At 42.9% G+C, this 12,801-nt stretch overlaps 1 protein-coding gene across 1 annotated transcript in view; it reads left to right on the forward strand.

Annotated features, from left to right (window-relative positions):
- ITGAE (integrin subunit alpha E) overlaps window positions 1–12,801 on the forward strand; it is a 33,208-nt gene that overhangs the window by 891 nt on the left and 19,516 nt on the right. The window contains exons 2-14 of the mRNA XM_085301243.1: window positions 2,816–2,930; window positions 4,321–4,418; window positions 4,867–4,937; window positions 5,468–5,585; window positions 6,849–6,980; window positions 7,340–7,461; window positions 8,152–8,303; window positions 9,000–9,153; window positions 9,623–9,758; window positions 10,127–10,237; window positions 10,470–10,591; window positions 11,218–11,369; window positions 12,213–12,366. Of these exons, the coding sequence (XP_085157369.1) occupies window positions 2,816–2,930; window positions 4,321–4,418; window positions 4,867–4,937; window positions 5,468–5,585; window positions 6,849–6,980; window positions 7,340–7,461; window positions 8,152–8,303; window positions 9,000–9,153; window positions 9,623–9,758; window positions 10,127–10,237; window positions 10,470–10,591; window positions 11,218–11,369; window positions 12,213–12,366 (1,637 nt within the window). The remainder of the gene's footprint in view (window positions 1–2,815; window positions 2,931–4,320; window positions 4,419–4,866; window positions 4,938–5,467; window positions 5,586–6,848; window positions 6,981–7,339; window positions 7,462–8,151; window positions 8,304–8,999; window positions 9,154–9,622; window positions 9,759–10,126; window positions 10,238–10,469; window positions 10,592–11,217; window positions 11,370–12,212; window positions 12,367–12,801) is intronic.

A 12,801-nucleotide genomic window follows, 5' to 3' on the forward strand; every position in this document is an offset into this window, starting at 1 on the left:
GCTTGCTAATATCCTGATCAAGTGCTCTAGAATAATGTAGAACTTAAAAAAATCAGGAGACTTTTATTTGGGTAAAGTAAGGTGTAGGTGTGAATTAGGAGAAGTGGTTTTTGAGTCAGAGTCTGTATCCTTATTATTCTGTTTTATAGCCCTGAGGGGACCATTTTGTCATGAATTTATCTTTAGTTATTTGATCCGGCAAGGGTACATGCTTACCATTGCTACTCTATTAGCTCGCACGAAGGATAACTGCGCTGTGGATGTTATTGGCCCCACTTCTTCCAGTTATACAGTAAACGCTAGTGTGATTCAGTGGAACAGAATTTCTATTTGTCTAGTTTTCTTTTCAAACAACTCAGTGCTATATCTACCTACTTAATCTGTATTGAAATAATATTATTCCTTAATTAAATATTCATTTAAGTATTCATTTTATGCCTTGAGTATTTGATCAGCCTCGCATACTTTCTGGCAAGCCTTATGCTTCCAATATGTTTTAAAAAAAGCTATTGTGAGTTTTATTCTTTTAATGAGATGACCACCAATGTCTCTCTAACTTGCTTTACTATAATCTTACATTGAACATACTACAGTTTACTCTGTTTTTCTCATTTGGGCTTGACTTCTGTATTTTGTATGATGATGTGTTACTTCTACTAATATCTTTGCTCTCGTGTTCGGCATTATGCTAGGTAATTCCTGGTTTTCTAAATATACAAATGCTTAATGAATATGTATTTTTTCAGTTTTTGACCTTCTCTGATTTGACTTCTGCAAATTAAACTGAAGTGTAATTAGTGGTGAAGGCTTATATCCTTGGGTAGCTTTCAGCAGACATTTTCTATCGCTAGTCTCTTCTGGCACCCTTTGCTTGCGTTTGTGGGTTTTATTGTTGAAAGCAGTAGTGTAGAAAAGCCCAGCTGTCTGACCTGGTGGGTTTCAGTTAGTTTCTTAGAATTGAAACTGTAACGCACACCTATATTTTTTTCTAATGTAAGTACAGCACACTTAATTTGATAACTAGTGTTCTAAAACCCCTGAGTTGCCTCTGTTGGAAGTCCCTCTGAGCAGGGAGTCAGGAGCAAAAAAATTAAATGGCTTGGCCTTGCAGCTTGGCCTTGCAACATGGCAGCATCAGAGCTGAATGCAGTGTTGCGGAGTCTCTGGTTCCCAGACCAAATGCCATACGAGCACAAGAACGYGCACAAGAGTGAGGTTAGCTCCATGGCCGTCATTTCCCTTCTTCTTCTTCTCAGTACTGGTTGCCTGGTTGAGAATTGTTCCTTGCTTCGAAGAAGACTGAATTTCCTAGGGAAGTTGTTCCAGTGTATGTAGAGCTATGTTTTTATTTTGTTTAAAAGAACTTTTGTTGGAAGCCTTTGTAAATACATGGCATTGTTAGGCTGGTACTATTGCAATAGAGTTTACTAGTAAAATGGGATTTACAAAGCAAGGAGGTAGTTCAGGATGGTTTGCCTACCCTCTCAAAGAGATGCATGCCATGGCTCTGAAGCACGTTTGAGGAAGCAGAAGCAAAGACTGAAATTTGCACGTTGCATCTCRTAGCCCTGAATGCAGTATTTCACTTCTTCCATCTGTATATTAGTAGCTAGGTTGGGAAATGGTTTCCATGAAATTGATTGCATAAACGCAGATTCAGCTCTGAGTAATATCAGAATCAGGAAAGACTCTAGATAAGTACAAGAACAGAGTTTGGCCTCCTGTTAGCATATCAGAGACTATTTAAAAATAATGCTATACTGTATGTTTAAATGCAGGCTCAGTATACAGCGTCTAGGGTTGGAATCATGTAGAGCATGAGTTTTTGGTTGGAGTCATTCGTAAAATTTGGATTTTGAGTTTGGGACCAGAATCATTTAGTCTCATTCCTGAGAATACAGTGAAGTTTTCAAAGTTGTCATGTCATTGCCGGGGTACGGTGACACAGTCATCTCAGTGCCTGAGTTCACAGCGTTTATCTTAGTAGCTTGCCTTTTATGCTGTTTTACTTGAAGACATCTTCAGTCGGTCACTTAGATTCAAATATATTTCCATTCCTACTCTGTACATTTATTGAAGCGTGTAAGAAATCAAGAGCTGAGATGATATTTTTCCACTGAGCAGCTATGAAGGTTGGCTTGCCACAGTCTGGCAGCATCAACACCAGACTGTTCTTTTTGTGRACTGCCTTGCAAAAAGGAAGTGCACTTATGCAAACAAACAAACAAAAGTTAACTTTAGGATGCCAATTCAGTTACAGCTCTGTGAACAATGAGTAGAAGTTTTTCTCTTTTGTCTGYTTGATATCTACTGTGAGGTGATTCATTGGACTTTTTAGCAGAGCTGTGTCCCCAGCAGAATATTCACGTTTGGCACAAATCTGCGCCTTTTCTATTTTTTCTTAAGCATTCCACAAAATCTACATTCTCCTCTCATTACCAGGTTTATTTTATGACAGTACTGATCTTGTGGGGTACAGTCACTGTTGCTAGGATTTCAGTCGCCTTTGAATATCAACTTTAAAAGAAGTGAATCCATTGGTGAAAGATCCCTGAAGTGACACATCACTTGCACGAGCCCTGGTGTTTCGTCCTCTCCAGGACCTTGTGTTACTTTATCTTCTACTAGCTTGGGCAAAAAGTCTTTTTTTCTGATCTTAATCAATGAAATCTCCATAGCTTAGTAACTCCTTTTCACCAACTATCTCTGTACTGTCTGGGTGGGCAGGGTTCAGGAATAGCTGTCTCATCAGCCTGTGCTGTTAACTATGACTCTGCAGGTCACAGTCTGCTTTCATTTATTTATTTCTTTTCAGTGATCAAGTCTTTGAAGAGCTTTAATGTTGACACTGGCAAGAAGTGGATCACACCACACACAGCCTCTCTCTTGTGGCCCACAGTTCTTCAGCACTCAGATGGGAACATAACTATGTAAGGAACAGAAAGAAGAAAAATATTTAGGTTTTCCAGATCTTTATGAATGAGTGTGCCCTGAGGTCATGCGGTTTCTCATTCTCTAGAACCAGGCAGCAGAGATTGCTCTGCCTGGAGCCCAGCATTGCTCCCTAGCTCTTAGGGGCTGATGAGTGGTATTAGAGCTTCATTATCATCAAGTGAACATTGTCAGCCTGTGAGCCTTTGCACTGCTTTTCCCCTCACCAACACCTAAGTCATAGCTGTGTACATACAGACTGTCTGCTTGTTTAACCAGATGGCAGACACAGCTGATCTTCTGCAGAGCTTCCTTGGCATAGTGTATGGTATCTGTGGCTGCAGCAGTCACGCCACCCACCAGCTGCCAGATATGTTGTGAGCTTGGTCTTGAGACCATAGAGCTGGAAACTGCTGTATTTTGACTTTGGGGTTTGTAGAGGAAGAGAACTAGATGACTTGGCTGGGAAACAGAAGACAGCCACAAATGGTTGCTATGGGGATGACCTATATTTTGCAGAGCAGTGTGGTCAGGCTGTGCAGCAGGTAGCATCTTTTAAGCTTTGGAGTAAATAAGGCAAAACCTTCTCTGCTCCCTCAGCAGAAAGTGGCTGACTCTAAGAACACTCTCTGTTTCATACAGCAGTGCTGCCATTTCCTAGTGTTGGGTTTGGAATTTCTCAGTGCATCTCCAGCCTCCCTCCGGTGTTTAACGGGCAAGTCACGTCCAGTCCTCCTCCTTGGTCTGGGATAGCTCCCTTGACTTTGTAGTTCAGACTTGCAGTGACACAGAAGTAGGGGATGAGAGTAACTCCCCTTCTTCAACCAGGTTCAGTCAGTTGCCAAACTCCTGATTGCAATGAAAAAAGACTGTCACAGAGGAGCTGCTGTCTGTAAGGTGGAAACTTCCCCTGCTGAAAGCCCAGTTACAGCCCATTCAGGACGATAGAGTGCAACAAAGGAGAAGAACCTCCTCCTCCCCATCCTTAAGGACTGAAGGAGAAGGTGAACAAACTTCACCTTCTTGCACTTCACGCACTATTGTGTGTTCCAATGACCCGTTTCTAAAAGACAAAATTTTCTAGTGGGATCTTCTGGTGATGTCTGGGTGTTTAGCCAGCTTGGAGCACTCCCACTGCAGAATTTTTTATCTTTCATACTAAAGCTTTAGATGAACAAATGGGAAGGGTGATGATTTGTCAGAGAAAGCAAGTGTCTCCCTCTTAGTGGCTGGTTCAGTTTAAAAACATACTCTTATCCAGTTGGTTAAGAGACATGTTGTCAGACAAGGGATGGCCACCCTGACACACAGATCATGCCTCTGTACTCTGCAATTGCAGGGATTTTGCCTGATTGTGCCACCTTTCAACATTTCTTTCTCATTCCACAGGATTTTGGCTACTTCCTCAGTAGACAAGGGGCTGGGCAGGCTGAATAAGTGCACTGTTTTGCAGGAAGAACTCCAGTGCCAGGAAATACTTCTGAGAGGTACAATCCGGTTCCCCCTTCTCAGTCCTTGCTTTGCCATGATAKGAAGGAGTGTAGAGATTGGATGTTTCAGGGAGAACTGGGTGCACTGCTACATCCTTTAAGTCAGCACTTCATGAAGTAGTAGTGCAGACCCATTCTTGTCCCAGTGGTTGAGAGTGATGTGTCTAGAGGCTGGAAGACCTCTTCTGCCCCRGTTAAGTCTTCACCTAAACTTTCTGAAATACAAGGCAGAGTTTTGTGTTTCCAGCATACTTATCACTGCTAATGTTGACAATGACTTCAATTCCAAGTCCTCCTTCTAAGAGAGCATGTATAACTATTCTCACTAGTTGTAGCCTTTGTATTTATTCTGTCTGYCTAAGGCTGACAAGTGCCATATCCATTTCAATTCTATTTTCACCTCTTCCTTCCTTCCTCATTCCTTCAATCATTCATTCTATTTCAGGAAATATTAAAGGCTCCAAAAACATCCAGGATGGTGGCATAGCTATTGATAGGAATGCAGACTGGATCCTGGTAAGGGACTGGGAACATCCTTGGCTGGGAATGACTGGATTTTTGCAAAATGCTGTGTATGTTTGCTGGGAAGTACAAATGAGCAGACGTAATAGATGGACAAAAGTTAATGGGTCTCAGCACGACACTGACTGGTTGTTAAGCCAGCTGGTGTGTTGCCAGGCAGGAGAGCAATCTCAGAAGGGCCCTTCTCATCACCTGAGGAGGGACTGCAGTATAACCTGTACTTCACTGCAGCCAGCCCTGCTCTGGGGAGAGAAAAGAGAAGATAGGCAGCAGAGGCTTAGGAGAGCTGCTTGGCTTCTGGCTAATGCATTTGTAGGGTTATTCCCCCAACCCCATGCCCTGCCGCCAGCTCAAGGCTGGTCCTGAAGCAGGGTTCACATCAGGGCATGGTGACCACAGCTAGCTTTGTTACTCTCATTAGGAGGCTTTTAGTGCTGTGCAGGGAATGCTGAAGATATGCCAGACTACATCTTTGGTCATTGTCTATGCACACTGTTCATTAGCCTTCCCCACCACCCTCACAGGCTTGCCTGCAGAAGAAGCACCGCCGGGCCTTCACCACTACAGAGGACATGAATGGAGTCTGTACTCTGCTTACTCCCGACTTGCGCAGCACAGCATTCCTCAACCTCACCAAGATAGGTATAGGAGCAAAACCAGAACTGTGTCTTTGCAGAGGAACAGAAATAACAGCACAAGGCTCTGCTTTCTCAAGAGCAGAAGCCTTCTGATCCCCTAATGAGCAAATTCTGTGGCCACAGAAGAGACTTAGAATGGAATTTTAACATGTATTATTGTGACTTCAGTGGGGTTATGTGTTCAGCCTTGAAGACAAGAGCCTAGCTCTAGGGATTTTCTGTTGTGGTGTCCTATGCACAGAATCATAGAATCAGTAAGGTTGGAAGGGATCTCTGGAGATCATCTAGTCCAACCTCCCTTAGCAGGGTCACCTAGAGCATGTTAGACAGGGTTGCGTCCAGGCGGGCCTTGAAGATCTCCAGAGAAGGAGTCTCCACAGCCTCTCTGGGCAACCTGTTCCAGTGCTCTGTCACTCCCGCAGTGAAGAAATTCCCCCTCACGTTCAGGCAGAACTTCCTGTGCTCCAATTTCTGCCCATTGCCTCTTGTCCTGTCACATGGGACAGCTGAAAAGAGTTTGTCTCTGTCCCCTTGACACCCTCCCTTCAGGGACTTATACACATTGATAGGATCCCCCCCCCAGTCTTCTCTTCCCCAGGCTGAAGAGGCCCAGCYCTCGCAGCCGTTCCTCAGAGGGCAGGTGCTCCAGCCCTCTGATCATCTTCGCAGCCCCACACCAGACTCTTCCAGTAGCTTCACATCTCTCTTGGACKGGGGAGCCCAGAACTGGACACAATACTTGAGATGAGGCYTCCCCAGGGCGGAGTAGAGGGGCAGGATCACCTCCCTCSACCTGCTGGCAACACTCTTCCTAATGCAACCCAGGAGACCATTGGCTTTCTTGGCCACAAGGGCACATTGCTGGCTCATGGTCAAGAGCCTGGGTTTAGAAAAGCACTGGTATGCTTAGCTAATGGATGTAACGGACACAAGGATTTTTTAAAGTGCATAGGTTCTCAAGGCGGTTTCTTCTAACTTGACTGGACTGGGCTATTGTGGCACTRAGATGAAGAGAGTAGAGGGCTAGTCTGACTCTCTAGCCTTGCTCTGCATACAGTCACTGCAAAGAAGCTAAGTTTAAATTACACATCTAGGTGGTCTGGTTCCATTTTCAGTTGCCTAAATTCTATTAAAAGTCTGGCCCTTGGTCTTTCCGCAAATTCAAGAACGTGAGTGAAAACAAAGTCTGAGATTAAGGTGTATCAATTAGAAAAAGTATTTTTAAAAGGTAGATAGTATTTTCTTTCTTGCTTTTTAAATTCTTTAGTTGAGACCAAATTAAACAGCAGTAGAAGTAAAAACAGCARAACCAAGATTACTGACATCGACAACACAAACAGCATCAGCAGTGCTTGTGGTGAGGTTTTTGGCCCTGCAGGGAAGTTCCACATGTGCAAAGGTAAGTGCTGGGCTTGAAGAAGCGTCATTTTCTTGTGTCTTAGCTTAGTTTTAAGCAATTTGTGTTCTTCTGGTGGGGAAGAGCTGAGGAGAGAAAAGGTTGAGGTTTTGAAGGTAATTTTGAAGGTAATAATGGCAGGTTTCAATCATTATTGCAGTTGTCACTAATTGAAATTATCTAAACCTGTCACTGCAGTGTAAACAAAATCATCACTTAGACCTGCTTTCAAAATGACTGGATGGTGTTGTAGTAAAATGTTTGGTTGTTTGATAGCATTTCAACATTCTTGAGTCTTTGCTAAATGTTAGGCTGTCTAGGTGTCCTTTCAAATGTCTTTTTATATTTAACTGCATTGACAGAACTGGGAACAGAGATTGCTGTCATTCTGGATGGATCAGAGAGCATCAAGCAAGATGATTTCCAAAATGCCAAGAATGCTGTCCTTAATATAATGAAGTCGATGTGGCAGAAATGCCCAAAGGTGTGTGAACCTCCTCAGCTTGTAATCTAGTAGGCTGGACCAGGGTTCTAATGAACAACAGAAACTCGTAACCATTTAGTTTGCAAAACTTAACTAATAGTTTGCATAACTATTGCTTTTTAAATATGATACTGATAATCATTTTATATATTCTAGTGCATGAGTTAAATCTTACTGAGCCAAAGAAGAATAGCTGAAGAGGGGAGGGGAACACTTGGGAGTGGATTTTCATGCCAGAAGCATGCTTAGATATTTTAACATGCAAACCTTCAAGGGCACATTGAAACAATCCACACAAAAATAAAGGGAGAGATATCTAAACCATTAATTTAAATCACTTACAGCCTGGATCTGGGGACAATGTGAACCATGTTGTCATGAAAGGTCTAGCCAGATAGATAAATACAGGAAATTCAGACAGAAAAATCATTGTCTTGAGCAAAGAAAATGAAGTCAGCTCCTGGATTTGATCCAGAAAAGATCACTAGAATACAAATGTGTGATGGGCTCAGAGGAATAAAGCTAATTGGTCTGCCTGCCAGACCAATATCTGCCTGCAATATCTGCTTTCTGTGTTTGTGCGGCAGAGTTTGGCACTCCATGCTAATTTTGGCACTCCAAGGATCTTCTTATGGTTCCTGCCTTAGATCTTGCCTAACCATCTCTGGTTTTGCCATCTGCTTTCTCCAGATTAGGTTTGCTGTGATACAGTATGGTGCAGAGATCCAAACCACAGTGAGCCTGCAAGAAAGCTGCCACAGATCAGCAGCTCTCTTCAAGGTCCAAAACATGAAGCAGCAGGGCTCCCAGACTGACATTGCAGCCACACTGTACCATGTGCTGTGAGTTCACATGTCCCAAGGACTTCTAGGAATACTTAGGCAGTTGCTTGGGTTTCATGTGCATCAATCCAGCCTCAGTACTGCCTTTCCCTATTCTTATTTTTCTCACACTCTCAAAACTCTCAATTTTCTCTTTCCAATGCTTCCCTTAGTCACAGACTCTGCCAGAGGCCTATGAATCTGTGTGGGGATCCATTGGGTCTGATTCTGGCCTCCACTAGGATAAATTGTCAAAAGGCAAAACATGAATTCCTCCTGGCTGATATAGGGGCCTCAGAATGAAAATTCATAGTTATCTGGGTCTTGGCTTGAGCATGTGTGTGTTTGTAGATTGAGGCCTTTCCCATCTTTCTCACTGGTGTGCTGCATCTCCCTGGGACTCATGTTTCCTTTCTTGACTCTGTTTTCTTCTCAGTAATATGACTCTAACAAGATTGATCTCCTCTGTGAAATGTCCCATATGATGCTGGTGAAAGTGGCATGTAATAGCTACCAGCTAGGGAGAACCAATGTATCTGGAAAGTGTAAATCTATCTGCGAGTGGGTGTGCATATTTCCCTTGCATATCTGCAGTGCATAAAATCTCTCGTGGACTGAAAGCTCAATGAACATCAACACCCTGCCAGGAACACTGAAACTTCTAGCTCTGCAGGCATGGCAGATAATCCCAACATTTCTAGGCTTGCGTTTCCACAGGGACAAAGTCTTCAATGAAAGCCATGGTTCCAGCCAGACTGATGACAAGATAATCATCGTCCTGGCATCTGGGCAGATGTTTCTGGATAATCACCAATTGAGAAACGTCATGGACTCCCTGGAAACAGCTAAGATCAAACTCTATGCTCCTGCGGTGAGTAGGAAGCAACATCAAAGCCACACTGTTTTGCATTAAACTCTCATATAGGGGAGTAATGTTTCCCTCCACACCATGTCTATCTTTATGCTTTACCAATAGGTAGAAGAAAAAGTAATCTGGCATCAAATGTGCTGAATGTCCAATCTGAGATGCCCAGGCTCTATTGACTCACATAGGCCTCTATCTTCTTAATGCCAGAGAGCTTATTTTGGGGGAGTTTAAGGAATATGTCATAGAAACAAAGAGCATCCACTGTCCCGTTGTTCTAGAGTTGTTATTACCTTTTTCTTTGCAAATAAGTGTTTTCTCTGGAATCTAGGATCAGGGCTGCTTTACTAAGCTTTCAGAAAACTGCCTCCCCTTTCAAGCTTGAGATTTTTAATGACAAATTGAGAATTTGTTGTTTGTTTCCTTCTGTGTATGAAATGTGTTTGATCTCCCTAGCTGATGGCTTTTTCCCCAGATTGGAGAGTTTATTAGCAACCAGTGGGCCCCAGAAGAGTTGCAAAAAGCCAGAAGTAAATGGTTTATGCTGTCCACATTTGAAGATTTTCAAAGTTTCCTTTTAGAGCTGGAGAGAAATACTTTGAATGTTTTAGGTAGGTGAAAGACCAATCCTGACACACGTCTATCCTGACACAGACTGAATTTGCGATGATGAGCGAACAGAAGATGGTTTCATTGCTCAAGGAATGTAAATACATCTCCAAGTCTTAGCTTGTACTTGTAGTTACCTGCCCAGCAACAGCAAAACAAATAAAAATGGTCTCTATTACATTAACAGCAATTGTCTTAGCCAACCAGCCTGGAGGACAAGAGATTGTATTCTGTAATAGTTACCTGCAGTGATAACATTGGCCTGGAAAAATGGGTGGGCTGTGCAGGCAAGAATGCAAGGTTTTACTTCACCTTTTGCTTTCTCTCCCACTTCCTTGTCAGTTACCCTCAAACTCATTTCTTGTTTTAGCCAAAAATGTTCCAACTGAAGCACCAGAGCATGGAAATGTTAATGACAATGATGGCAAGCTCCCTTCCTGGATGCAGGAAGACAAAGAGGAGGAGGAGGAAAATGATTTGCGTATGTGAAATATCTTTTAACAGAATCGTGCTATAAACTGTCATTGCTGCGCTGTGAGTTTCCAGAACTGGGCTGTGGCTCGCACTGAAATGGCCGGCTGGCAATCTGGTGTAGTTCGGTTTCTGCTGGAGAGAGACTACTTGTGCATAGAGGGGTAACACTTGGTTCTGACCAAGATTGCTGAACTCCTGGGAGCATTTTCCTCATTCATTTACTTTCCATATCCTGACAGGCTCTGGAACAGAGATTGTTTTTATTTTGGATGGATCAGGGAGCATTGAACCAGAAGATTTTGAAAAAGCAAAGGCTTTCATCCACAAGATGATGAAAACACTGTATGAGAAGTGCTTTGAGGTACTTCCTACTTGCTTTCTTTAGTTGGCTGAAAGTACAGAGGATATTGTGCTTCATTAAGCTGCCTCTTCACCAGAAGTTGTGACTGTGCAGGTTTATTTCCATTAGGATGGGAAATTGCTTCTGCAGCTCGCATGTGTTCTTGACATAATTTTGCTTACTGCCTAGGAATAAGTTCTCAGTCTTGATCCCAAGAACACTAGAAATAAAAAGCTTGTGGTTTGAATGTTCAGCAATCACTACCTCTGCTATGCTGTTGTACTTGAAGCCCAGAGAGCACCATCTCTGCTTTCTCTTAAGGTGACAGTCATGACTGTTGTCTGTTGCTATATTGTGATATTTACATCTGTAGTCACAGGAACACTGATAAGACTACCTGTTCTGCCAGACACCTTATCAGTTTTGTTATCTGCAGTCACTTATTTTGTATTAAGGTACTGTACTGCTTTCTTTGCTGAGATTGAAGACATTCACCGACTTTAGCAAAGTCTATAACTCTCAACTGCCCAAAGCATCAGCATATTTCATGTTTCTGTTGGCATTTCTGGGCTGGCTGCCGCTGAGAGCCCTAATTCTCTGAATCAACAGTTGTCACTAGCAGGTGCTTATCTGCTGCTTCCTTACAGTGTGATTTTGCCGTGGTGCAGTACGGGTTTGAAATGAGAACAGAGTTTGACCTGCGAGAAAACTGGAATCCAAATGCCACCCTCCAGAAAGTTCTTGATATTGTGCAGGTGTGCAATGTGACCAAAACAGCATCTGCCATGCAGCATGCTCTGTAAGTAACAAAAGAGGGCCCAAGAAACAAAGGGGAAGAATTTCTGGGGCGTTTCTTGAGAAAGGAGGATGAACTTCTATGGATATTCAGGTCCTGAAAGCAGTCCCATTTATCTGGTAATAGTTGAACGGCAGGCAGCAATTCCTGCACCATATTTTAAGAGGATTCTAAAGACTAGCTGTCAGTGCAGTGCCTAATTCTTGATATGAGACGAGAGACAGGGRACTCAAGAAATGATCAAAGGCTCAGCACCCAGCGAAGTGCAAGAGAAACCTGAGGAACAGAACCAGAAATTTAGCCTAAAGTCTCTTAAACCTCAGCAATAAGGAAGGCCTGTGAACTGGGAATGGTGTCTAGACCTTTTTTAGTAGAATTAACTATGTGCACAAATCCAGCCCATTAGCAGTTATGGAAGTCTCTTCATGAGGGAGCTGTGGTGTGTGGTGAGTTCCTTGTCAGGTACTTGGCCACATCTCTGCAAATCTTTATAGCATTTAATTCAGGAAAAGTTCTCTTTCTTCTTGGGGCCTCCCAAGCGTGACAGAGAACAGGGCTACCATGAAATGTACCTGCTCTCAAGCCTCAGGAGTAAGGCAGAGTGATCTGTTTTCCCTCATCCTTACTGATGTCTAGATGTTCTAAACTGGGCAGGAGCCCTTTGCTGGAACAGATGTTAACTTAGTACTTCTTCCAGAAACTGTGAAGAGAACAGATTTGCCTGGCCTCTTGGTTCCTTGCTATGACTGTTAGCCACAAATGCATAATTCAGCAAGACTCTCCCTCTATCCCAAGGAGAGAAGCTTCAATTTTTATCCCAAGTTCTTTATTTCAATGTTTTACCAGGGATTCTATCTTCACTGAAAGTCATGGATCCCAGAAGAACGCAGCCAAGGTCATGATTGTGCTTACAGATGGGGAAATACTCCTGGATGAAATGAACTTGACAACAGTGATAAATTCACCCAAAATGGCAGGAATTGAGCGCTATGCCATTGGGGTAAGCTGGGAACATACCTGGAGTGCAGCTTGCTTTCATTCATGGGTACCACCAGGAGAGAGAAAAGGAGAAACTTATCCCTGCATGGATCTAGTAAATGCAGGGAAGGAGCATGTGCAAAATAAATAGCTGAAAGATAATGCTATAGTATGAGCTGATACTGAAATAAGCAAATACGATTAAAGCTTGTTTATGTCCAAAATTAGTTGTTGGATAGGACAAATATATATGCAGCAGATATAGTATACGCCTGTTATGTGAGGATGTTCTGTAAAAACCTGGTTCCAGGAGACACTGAGTGCCTGGTTCACTAGTTTCCGAAGCAATTGCTTTTTCTGGGATTACATAGGATGGCTGAAGCCTTGTTCTTACCATAAACTGTTAAATGACTCTAGTCCCAGGAGGTAACAGTATGCACATTCTGAAGATTGTTTC

This window comes from Rhea americana, unplaced genomic scaffold, assembly GCF_003343005.1.
Source record: "Rhea americana isolate MKP2758 unplaced genomic scaffold, rheAme1 scaffold_175, whole genome shotgun sequence".
In the NCBI taxonomy this organism is placed as follows: Eukaryota; Metazoa; Chordata; class Aves; order Rheiformes; family Rheidae; genus Rhea; species Rhea americana.